The following is a 12,200-nucleotide window of genomic DNA, read 5'->3' as shown; positions in this document are numbered from 1 at the left end:
TGGCTTAATGGTCACTCTTGATAAGAAGAGTATATCTACAAGCAGCTTTTAAAAGTTGATAAAGTATGAAGGCGTTTTTTAGGTATGCAGCAAACACATGGAAAATGCCTTTGCTATTAGCACAATGGTAATTTTATTAATGTCTTTATAATGTACTACTTTATGTAAGAAACCATGAGAATTTACCATATCTTTTTAGAAAATGCACTAGATCTTTATACTTAATACATAAATCCATTATATATGTACAAAGTACTGAAGTTCCCTCTGCAGCTTATTTAATATATTCAAAGTTTAAAAAGAAAAATTAGTTAAAAGGAATAGCTTGGCCTACACAAGGAAGTCTGGACAAGTAATTAGCATTTTAAGTAATTAGCATTTTATTATAGCCATATAACAAGGCTTTTATTGAAATTCAGTTAAAAGATGCTGGCCTCAGCCTCATAAAGGGGTTGCAGTGAACAGAAATCTGCTATGAGAGTACATTGGAAATGGCCTGTTCTGCCACTGAAAGCATTTTGCCTTGTACCTGACCACTCTGCATCAGCCTTTGCCATTTATGCCATTTATGGCAATTTCTTGTGAACGTTCAGAACTGAGACTTTGTACAACATAAGATTTAAGATGACCTTTTAGTTTCAGACAGAAATAATGTAAATGCATGGTCGTCATTAATGTAAAGTAGAATCCATGGTACAATTAGAGAATTAAGTACAGACTTGACTTGTGTCATAGTCTTTTAAAATTTGAAATCTTTAGCTAAATATTTGCATTTATATTGGTAGCGTGGGTTGTTTGGGTTTTTTAATATAAATCTATGCAGGTAAACTCATCCTTAAATACACTTCTTAAAACTAGAACAGGAAAAGAAAATTTTGTTTGACAACTGTACAGTTTCAAGGACAAGAAAATTAAATGATGGAAGTAAATGCTAAAAATTTCTTTTGTAACACTTGTAAAATGAAGACATTGGTTGTCTATAAAGATGGTTGATGAGTATGTCTATTGGGAGGGTCTTCAACTGCATGAGTCACGTGACTGAAAGTTAAGTGATACATTGGGAAGCTGTATTCCTGCTCTTGATAGTTTTCTTTTTTGTAATTTGTGTGGCCAGGACCCCGGGTAGGTGCCTAATGCAAAATTTTCTTCACTTGAAGTAAAAACAAATTACTACTGCAAGATCAATGTGGAAGATAAAATAGTAAACTACATTTGCTAAATAAAAGTGATAAAAATAGAAAATTTATTCCATGAATGCTGTGTTTATCCAAACACTCTGCTGAGGCAAACTGATTAACATTCAGCTTTTATGGTCTCTTGAATGTACACTGCTCAGCTGGTACACGTTAGAGCCCACACTTGTAGTAATGATGACCTTTTCTTTTTTCTCAGCAGTTTATAAAATTATCTTTCAACTTTCTTGGTTTCTGGGTAAAAATACTGTGATTGGAAAGTAGATACATTTACAACACACAATCCAGATACTTCCTAACTGTTATCTAGGACTTGACTCAAAAAGGGTGATCTGATTTTCATGTCCCATGCTGGCTTCCAACCACCATGGACACATAACACTCTCAGAGAGTGCCATAAAGGTCTCTTAGTGTTGTACTTTAATGAGGGTTTTCTTCACCTTCCTTTGCCCAATGCGGAAGGCCATTTGGAAAGACAGTTACAGCTTACACTTAAGGGATACTTAGGCTTCATTTCAAAGAATGCATAAAGCTGGACAGGAATATAATTCCTCATGTAATTAAAAAAAAAGTTATTTGAAGAGGTCCTGCTCAGCTTTCAGCAACTTAGCTCAGGATAAGGCACAGGCAAGTAGTAATAATGCTGCCTAACATGAGGAACACTAAAGGCTTGCTCCTTCACCTCTACATATGAGATTAAAGGCTTGCTCCTTCACCTCTACATATGAGATGAACATCATTAGACATAAAAGTTATCCTATTAAAACAGAAGGAACTACTCACATACATGCATTAAAAACATATGTGCAAGTCTTCGCAGGATTAAAAAAGGCAGGAAGCAACAGGTTGGGGCAACGAACACCAGATGGGTGGAAGGAAGAATAAAGTGATAGGAAGGCATGGTTATGTGGGCAGGTTACATACACAGCTTACAAGTCTGAAAGCATCAGAATGCCTGATTTTAGAGTTTGACCTTGTTTTAAGCAAATGTGGTACTTGTTATGTAACAGCTGTTCCCAAAGCATTTGCAGCTCCAGTGCTCATGATCAACAACTCACACTAACTTTAAATCATGACGAGATCACGAACACAACATTTTGGATCACGTCATCGCTGATTTTTTTACAGAGCAGCGTTTAGCATAGTTCATAAAGTGGTCAAAGATTTATCACGCTTCACCAAACACAACAGGGTGCACCTTATGTAGCCAGCAGGGAGGCGGCTGATATTGTTATACTGAGGAAACAGTACAGAGCCTAAAATTCTGCTGGTCCTCATAAAAATGGTCTATAGCTTAGTCAAGTCACTGGCAGAAGAAAGAGTGAGGAAGACAAGACCTTGAATGTGAATTTGTAGTGAATAGAGAGTAATTACACACGCAACGTAGTAACTCCTATAAATGAGAAGAGTTGCATTTTGAAGAAGTAAACTCAGGAGCTCTGAAGAAAGAAGAATAAAATTTTATAGCTGTAGATTAGCCTTTTGTGCACAGGTGAGAAAGCTAACACACTGACCTAAGATTCCCCTTATTTTGAAAATTCCATTAAAAAAACCCAAAACACCACAAGAAAAACACATCTTGTGAAGATATATCACTCTGCTGTTGGTAGAACAAACTGCACTTGAGTAATTTATAAATTACCTGCTCCTTTTGAAGAAAGGGAAACACGTTGTTCTGCTGGCCAATATATGTAAGTTCTACCACACTGCGTATGAGAGAATATTCTTGCTTGCAAAATAAACATGCAGGTTGTTCCATTGGAATCATATTCAAAATATGATGAATAGCATATTTGAAAATTTAATTAGCTATAAAAAAGACTTAATATTTCACTATTGAATAAAAGCAAAACAAAACAATGGTTTAATTTAACAATAATTCTTACTAGCAAAACTTTTGTGAACCTTTGTGAAATGAAGCCAGATTAATTGTTATGATTCCACTGCTTTGAAAGGGTTTAGTCATACAGATGAACAGTGACCGTCACCACAGCTGGGAAAAGCTGCCAGAAGGCTGACCCTAAAAATAGGAAGAAAGAAAATAACCCAAACCTTCTAAATATCAGCCAGTTATGCTCTTTATTCAAATAAGTCTCCAAACGATCCGGAATCGTGGCAGGATCCTGTAGAGAACTGCTCATTTGATAGCTTCTCAATATGATGTCTCACTCTTGTGAATATTCCACCATAAATTTAAAATTAATTCCCAAAAGATACAGAAAGGTACACTGATGTGCATTCTGCCATGGGAAAGGCACATCACAGCAGGGCTAATTTTATCCTCTGCGACTGCAAACCCCATGTCTTCCAATAAATTGCTGAGGAGGTGGAGTTTCTCTGCATACTTTTCTCTCTGGCACAGAGGCTTATCCTCAGTTTATATTACCATTATGCTATTTGTTCTTTTATGTGTCAGCAAACTCAGTTACCTTGTACTTAATCAACACCCTGGAAACACAGTTTTTGTCTCAGATGACAAGACTCTTGAAAAGGAGGCCCGTGTTTTCCTTTAACCTAACAATATGAAAATAATTGTTTTGGTTTCTTACTGCCACCACAGAGCACAGACCAGCTGAGAGTCAGCACTTCACTGGGAAAAGACACTGAGGTCTAGCAAACAGCAAGCTCAGTTGCAAGACTATGGTGTCCCATCAACTGAACTCTAATTTATTTAGTTTAGGGAAAGAAGGGAAAAGATAGATTTTTCAGTCATCAGGAGAATTTTAAGTTTCCATAGATGAAAAGGCAAAAAGAAAAAAATCCCAGGGATGTGTGTCAGAGCAGTATTGATGTCCTACATAAACCCTTTGTTTCCCAAGGGTGCTAATTTAGATCAGGTCGTTTTGCTGCTTCGTGCAAAGAGGAACCCCAGCCCTCTGCTCCGTTATAAGCAAGCAGCCCCTCCGGGAAGCTCGGCGCTTGCTGGGGGCAGAACAGATGGGGAACAAACTCCTGGGGTGAGACTGGACCTTTACTTCCCGTCAGAGGACGAGTCCACAGTCGGCGTCGTCTGCGTGCGCTTCGTCTGAGCAAACCCTGTTGCAGAAGCGCAACTTGGAGCCGCACCGCTCCGGGGCCAGAAGAGGACAGGCGAGGCGCCCCGGCGGTGGCCGCTCCCCGGCGGCCGGAGCAGCCAGGCGGGGCGAGGAGTGGGGGTGTCTGCCCGAAGGCTGCCGGCAGCGGCGGGGCCAGCCCGGCTATCGGCGCTGGCAGATGTCTCCACAGCCCGGGGGTCTCCCGGGGAGGAGCCGTCCCGCCCCTGGCTCCCGCAGCCCGATCGCCTGCCTCGGACGGGGCTCAGGCTCCGACTGGCGAGGAATAGTTACGAGGTATGAGGAAAGCCCCTTACCTGTTGATTTTCAGGGCGAACGCCCTCCTGTCTGCGGCGGGTAGAGTCGCCATGCAGCAGAGCAGACAAGGGCGTCGGCTGCCGACGAGGACCGACGCCGGCTGAACGCACGAAGGGCGGCTTTGGTTTATTTATTTATTTCTCTTAATTACATGCCTCGGGCTGAAAACCCGACGGTCTTCTGACAGTTCTGGGTGGCAACTTCCGCATTTCACCTTCCTCACCGAAATCGGCCGCAGTGGGAGGGATCTGCCCCTGCACAGCTGGCTCCTGGCCGCCCCTGCCGCCGCCTGCCCGGCCCCGGCACCCCGGGCGCGCTGCGCCTCTCCCCGAAGGCTCCCGCGGGCTGCCCGCCGCGGCCGCAGCGCACCCGGGCACTGAGAGGGGCTGGAATTTCCCGTCCTTGTTTAACACAAGCGACACCAGAACCGTCCGTGGATATTTTTGAGAGAAGCAGCGGGCAAGGCAAGCATTTAAGCAAGCGCAATAAGGAGGGAAGGTGCTTTGTACCTGTGAACGCACACCGCTGCGGAAATCCTTGCGCACCCCTGACCCGTTTTATTTTGGAAGCTTCGGCGCGAATTTAAGACAACCCCGCCCGGGGGTCGAGCGCTCCTCTCTGGAGGCAGGCGAGGAGGCAGCGGGCACCACGGCCATCGATGGGCGCCAAAGCAACCCCGCGACGCCCCCGAGCGCCGCCGATCCAGCCCGTCCTCCCTCCGCGGAGCTGGCGCGACCGCTGGGCAGGATAGGGTAGGGCAGGCCTGGGCAGGGCAGAGCAGACCGGCGCCCACCGCCCTTCAGGCAGAGGAAAGAGTCAGGGTCCATTCTTTGTCCACACTGGTACACGGATGGAGCTGCTCCGGCAGGTAAAGACAGTAAGGTGTAAGACATAAATAGATATCAGCCTTTCACCTGGGGTGTTATTTAGCCAATATACGTGTGCACCCAGGATATATGTTTTCTCTTAATCCTAAACTACTCGAGTGCATAAGGAAAACTCACGTGTGGCAACATCAGATAGCAACTCAGCTTGGCCCAAAGTGAGCTCCACTGCTGTTCTCCTCACCTGCACTTACAGCTCTACTTTCAAAAAGGCCATTTTTATTAAGCATCTTGTGTTACAAAGTGATGTGTCCTGACTGGTCCTTTTCCTCTCAGCCTTGGTGCAGATTTCACTGCTTCTGCAAATAGGCAGAACTCAGACGTCATTAAAAGGGGAAAGGAACCAAACACGGGTTTCTACAAATGAACTCTGTGGTAGCAGAGGAAATTCAGTTTTAGGTTGTTCTGTTTTTATTAAATCCATGCATTGGTGGCAACAACATCAGGATTCACCTGTAGAAAGGCAGTCATAGCTTATCTCTCCATTCCCAGTGAGCTGGAAGGTTTCTAGAAGAATACAGCGAATTTTGAGGCAAGGAATGAGATCACTGTCAAACAGTGAAGACCTAAAATTTGCTACTAACAGTAACCTTTTTAATGGTTTGTTTGTTTGTTTGTTTGTTTTTTACTCTGGACTGTTCACCATTCTTTACTGTAAAGTATGGGTGATCTCAAATATGAATGTTAACCCCTGTGTTTTTGAAGAGGACTGGCTATGTGCCCTTAGGGAAGTGCAAAAAGGTTGAAGAGGTGAAAGATTTAACAAAAACCAGAAGTAAATAAAAAAAAGTAGAAAATGGAAATAAATATGGATATATTTTTGGGGAAAAAACAAAAACACAAGGATCTACAGCAGAATAAGATCTCAGATACAAGTTTGAAAAATTTGAAAATAAAATATTAAAATCTACTATTAATAGAATGGTGTTAACTAACAAACATTTGCTTTGGGAAGAACAAATTAGATAGTGCATTGCACGGAACTTACCCACCACACCCTTCCTTTCTTTATGTTGCCAAGATAAAGCTATGGCCGCTTACCTAAGTGTAATTTGCACTTAAATATCACTTAGTTATAAATCACTGATACGTAGCTGTGCTCTGGCATGTGAGTTGGTGACAAGAAAACTGAGTGTCAGAAATACTGGCCATGGCAAGACACTGCATCACATCACCTTTCTTGTCTACACTTAGACATGTCTGTGAAAGATGGTCATTGGCTTCGCAACTCTTTTCAGTGCACAAACTGGCTGTGGTTTTAATAGATGTTACTGCTCTGCCAGAAACTCAAAGTCTACAACCTGCCTTCTGACAGGTGGCTGTGATCACATGTGTCAACAGCAGAAAGAAACAAGAAAAATGTAACCTTTAAAAAATTTTAATAGACTCATGCACTTGAAATGGACCCATCCATTTTTGAGAACCTAATTTGAAACACCCAATGTTTGGTTTTTTTCCCTGGATCAAAGGTATGCATTTCTTACTTACTCTCCTTGGAGTTAAGGGCCTCAGCATTGTTGAAAGCCAGCATCCAAAATCCAGTTGAAATATTTATTTTAACATCTTGGCCTTTCCTAGTATGCTTTGCTCTCTTTGCTCCTACAGGAAATTAGTGGACAGGGAAGCTTCTTCTCTCCTATTTGCTTTCCAGAATTTTAGCTTAGAGATTAATATAAACCATGGTCTCCTTAAGATGCCACAAAATAGCCATGAAATAAACACCAGTTTGTCAGTTTTCTATGCTGTCTAGACCACTGCAGGACAGGCAAGAAAGCTTTATGTACTCTTTGCACATACCAAGGTGGGCTCTCTCAGCTCCACCTTATTCTATCCCCTGTATAAAAGGAGGGAAATCAGAGGAAAAAAATGCTATGCAGTTCTCCACTTGTACAGTAGATCCTTATTATCACACAAAATTACGTTCTGGTAGCTTCACCGTGCATTATAGATAATCTGTTGCTAGGAGAGCTGCTTGTCCACGTAGGAAGTCAGGTATTTTGTCTGTCTCAAAATACTGCTTTTGAAAATCACAACCATCCTTTTCATTGTTTAATTTCATAAACTTCGATGAAGTGCTATGTCTCTGTTTCTAGCAGGCTTGCCAGCTAAGGAGGAGAAATGTAAGCAATGAAAAAAAAAGGCAGGTAGCTTTATTAACCATTTTGTACATTGTCTGTACAGTAAGACAACAGTTTTGGTATTAGATGGGTTTCACTCCTGTCTTTCTGTTCACGGCAGGTCCCACAAAAAGAATTGGACATTTGTCCAATTGGACATTTGTCCAATTGTCCATTGTCTGTGGTTAACTGGGCTTGGGGTGTTGTTCTTTATTTGCTTAAGATAGGAAGTTGTTTCTTCTTCTAGCTTTATCTCCAGAACTGCTAACTACTCAAGAATAGACAACTTCCTCACTTTTTATTGAACCTATAAAAGAGTTCAGGCTTCATCTTAACAGCTCACATGGTGTGAAGTAGGGCCTTCCTTGATTGCCAAATCTGGCTACACAAGTCGAACTGGCAGCAATGCAGCTAACATCCCAACCTGCACAAATATACCCATTTATGAATGATACAACTATTTATTTTGCAGTTTCATACATTCTTGGGGTAAACATGGACAAAAGGATTACTAAAAAATATTTTGTCACATGCAGAAAAATGCCTGATAAGACACAAAAAAGTAAGGTTTCCAAAACTGCTAATATTTTCATCAGGTACAGACTGAACACTTGGATCATTGTAAGCTCTCATATTTTTGGATGAACTGAATTACCAGCAGCCTGCTTCAGCATGTGAGCAGCAAAACTCATCCAATATTCCTTTTCATCTATTATGTCAGCAATTTCATTGTTTTTTTTGGGGAGTGGGGGGAAGAAGAAAAAAGAAAAAGAAAGGAATTTTATCGAGAAAGTTGACATGGTTTTAACTCATTGGAGCACTGCCTGGATGTTGGTAAACTGATTACTTTAAGCTATCTTATCCAATTAAGTTTTGTCAATAGTACTGCTCCAGCTTATTGTTAAACACTGTTGTTTGAATTCCTGCAACAAACAAATCTACTGTACACAAGGTCATGAAGTCTAATCGCACGTTTAAACAAGAAGAACAAGATCTTCCCAGTCAGGAGATTAAAAAAATATCAAACCAGGTGCCAGTGAAGGCAGCACAAAATTGAAACTTTAAAAAACAGTGCAATGCAGAACAGATCATAGTTTTCCAAATTTATCTTGCTTGTATGGTAGCAGCTGCTGCTCGGTCTTGTATAGGATACAGTAGAAAGCACACTTACATTCCCCATTTCCTCATCCCCATCATCCTGTTGCACATACATGCATCCCAAACGGTGGTCCTAGTCATCGCTGCATCACTTCAGCCCAGAACCAGTCATTAAGCCCCGCTTCCGTCTCATTCCACTTGGTCTTCAAATGCTCTCACCACACTTCAGTCTTCCTCCTGGATCCTAACCTGGAGGTGGTGGCTGGTTGATTGCTCTGTCTGGGCAGGCTGAGAAGCTGTGGGCCCAGACATAAAGAGCAGCTGAGTGGTGGGAAACAGCACAGGCTGGGTACATGCATATGGGCAGAATGGCAATTGCTGTGCGTTGTTTTGAAGGAGTTTGTTAGCTGAGGTTTGGGAAGTGCTGGGAGAGACAATAATCAACATGTGTCCCGGTTTTGTTAAAAACAAGTTTCTCTTTCAGTGAATTTTGCCTGTCAGCTAAAGCCTTCATATTAGCTGCATTTTCCTGGAGAACCAGACACATGTTTTGGTAAACCTAGCAATGGAATGCGAAGTTATTGATAAGGACAGATTCACATCTCGCGAGAGGGGCAACAAGAAACTGGTGACCAAAAAACTGACCAACTGTGTATAACATTCCATTCACATGAATACTTCATATAAAAGTGGGAGATCACGAGGATCTCATCCATTTTCCCTTCTGCTTATGGCTGACATTAGGAGAGGACCTTGCTAGTCGTCCCTGCAAACTGAGGCCTAGTGAGAGACTGAATCCAGCTCTGGTTGGCTGCAGAGTCCAATCCAGGACTTTGGGGGGCCGGCTCTGCAGTTGCTGAGACTTTCAAGATTGGTTTTGTATATTTTGTATTATTTTCTCTTTGCTTATTAGTAGCATTAGTAAAACATTTTTACTTTTTCCAACTCTCTTCTCTCTGTCCTTCTTTTCCTCCTGATCGCCTGTCCTTAGTGGGAAGGGGAGAGAGGGAGGGGAAAAAGGGGGAAGTGAGGGGGAGAGGAGGTTAACAATACATCTGCCAGGGTTTTATTGTCATCCCGTAATCTAAACCCTCAACAACATATCTATATGCCACCTACTGGGGCACTTTTTTCTGTTAAGATACACATTTCCAAACATTCTTTTTCTTAGAAGAGTAGATTAGCAGTCACTTCTCCACTAGCAGTGGTATCCCTGCAAAGAACACTATTGCATGATGGAGGATTATGGCATCACGCCCATCATGTAAACACAATTTTGTATCCTAGGATAGTAATGGATGACAAAACTTTGTTGAATCTTTAAGTGTCACCTGCTTAGTTGTAGAGGATCTACCTTTGATGCTCGACCAGCAACTGAGTGAAGTCCATGGGAGATTTTTCAACATCTTTTATAATAGTAAATTTGCATCCATGGCAAAATACGCCAGCAGTGCCTATGTACAGTAATGAGTAAGTTTTATCTGATTACCTTGTAAAGATACCCAGAGGTTCACACCAACAGGAAAACTATGATGATCTCAGTACCTGCCAGCAACACACAACGGCTGTTAATGGTTGCTCATACTTCACCTTCCTACAACATCACTGTCTAGAATAGTACAATATAGCCAGTGCAACTAGATACTCTCTCCTTAAAGGAAGCTGACATGCCGTCAACTTCAGTGCTCTCACTGGCATAGATCTCTACTGTATCCAATAAAATCTAAATGATTTATTCAAGATTGCTTTAAACAAAACACATTATATGAAGTTTAGTAGGCTAAACCTCAGAAAAATAAGTGCAATTTTCCATTAGTCTTACTGATGTATTAAATAGATAAGCAATGAAATACTGAACCTTCCTTAAAAAAAGACAAAAGTCACTCCTAGGTTTGAGTTTCATTTCTGTATTGGTGAAATAGCAGAAAGGGAACTTAGATCATATTGCAGCCTTGTTTTTTCACAAAACAAACTTGACTCTAAAAACCACAGAAAAGGCTATGTGAAAGCATATCTTCTTATTCCATTTGTCTGTGAAAATTCTTCTGGAGAAATAAAATGTTACTGGCCAGATCCTCAGCCAAGAGTTTATCAAAGAGAAACATTTATTTGCTCACCTTCACAGTAAACAGAAATGAGCATCACTGACTGATAGAATTTTTCTTTACTGTCACCACCTTCCTACATAGAATTACACAACTTTTTGGATTATGTATGTTGATATTTAAATCCTGACTGTACGCCATGTCATTATTCTAATGTTCTCAGCTTCACTAAGTTTCATATTGTAACAGCATATTGAGCATGTAAGTCATAAAAAGCAGCAGTGTTAAAAAGCAGGTGTGCTGGCTGAGGTAGGATCTTCCTTCTCTTACATGACATGTGAATAACCCTTCTTCTTCAAAGAAAAATCAAGTGCAGTTGTCAGGAGAAACTGTCAATCCAAGTACAGATCAGGAGATAGAGAGAGTTTAATATAGAAATAGGTAAACACAGATAACAGACAAAAAAATAAGTAAATGCACCCAGGGGAATATGCAAGTCATACTGAAGTTATGTCTCTGCTTACCAGCTTATATTTTGAGATATTCATGGACCTGCTCGGAAGCTACTGAGCTGATCACAAAACTGAACTTCATTTGTTTCCACACTGTTTTGCAGGTTAACTACCATTCAAAAAATCTGGCATCATTGCATGAATTTGCAGCAGCTCCTTTCTCTGTGATGCTGAATTACATTGTACTATACAGACTAGTAGCAAAGCAACTTCCTTCTCCAGCAGCCATGATGCTTTAAGACTGTTACATTCTGCATAATCTTAAAATGACATTGATTTTATTTTCTTAGTGTATCAATCAGATCATGCTCCCCTCACTACTGTATCAGGAATCAGTAAGTTGCAATGCTTTTCAGTGCATTCTCTTCCTTATTTTTATGGCTCTTAAAGTCTTCTTCCCCAGCTCTCCGCAAAGAATCTTAAACTCTTTTGTCTGTCATCCAAATTAGTCCAAAACAAAAGCCTTTGCTTGCACTGAGATCTTCAGTATTTGGGAAAGGACTAGCTTATTTCCATTGCAGCCACCTAAAGTGATAATTAAATAAGAGTTCCTGGCACACATCAACACTCCACTGCTTTCTGTTGTATGTCTGATCTACAGATACCTTAGAATAAAACACTACAACTGTGCCACCCAGATTCAGGTTCACTATGCTCATTTTAGCTGCCACCACAATAAAATACGCAGGTTTTGCATTTATCTTTAAAAAGTAGGCTTTATGACACAGTTCAGTAGAAATGCAAAGATAGTTAAAACTTACAGCAAAATTCTAATGTTTGAATATAAACTTTAAAGAAACCAAAAGGAAACCCAGAAACCACAGTATTTTTTAGGTATTTTTTGTTCAAAAGAAAAATAATGAGCTGTATCATGTGAACTGGTGAAAAGCAGAACAGCTTAAAGAACCAGGACACTGGTTTCATCACCTTTTTCTTCCCTTATACCAGATGTCTCACTGACATGTAAATGAAATTTCAGTATTAGAAACAGTCTCATTTTT

The 12,200-nt window shown here is 41.0% G+C and overlaps 1 protein-coding gene across 2 annotated transcripts in view; it reads right to left on the bottom strand.

Annotated features, from left to right (window-relative positions):
- DOCK8 (dedicator of cytokinesis 8) overlaps positions 1-9,127 on the bottom strand; it is a 98,361-nt gene extending 89,234 nt beyond the window's left edge. For both annotated transcript variants that reach the window (XM_082075458.1, XM_082075459.1), the window contains exon 1: positions 4,543-9,127. In XM_082075458.1, the coding sequence (XP_081931584.1) occupies positions 4,543-4,595 (53 nt within the window). In that variant the 5' untranslated portion in view covers positions 4,596-9,127. The remainder of the gene's footprint in view (positions 1-4,542) is intronic.
- Between the last annotated feature and the right edge of the window lie 3,073 nt (positions 9,128-12,200).

This window comes from Streptopelia decaocto, assembly GCF_964273445.1.
Source record: "Streptopelia decaocto genome assembly, chromosome: Z".
Taxonomy (NCBI): Eukaryota; Metazoa; Chordata; class Aves; order Columbiformes; family Columbidae; genus Streptopelia; species Streptopelia decaocto.
This window is presented reverse-complemented; position numbering and strand designations above follow the sequence as displayed.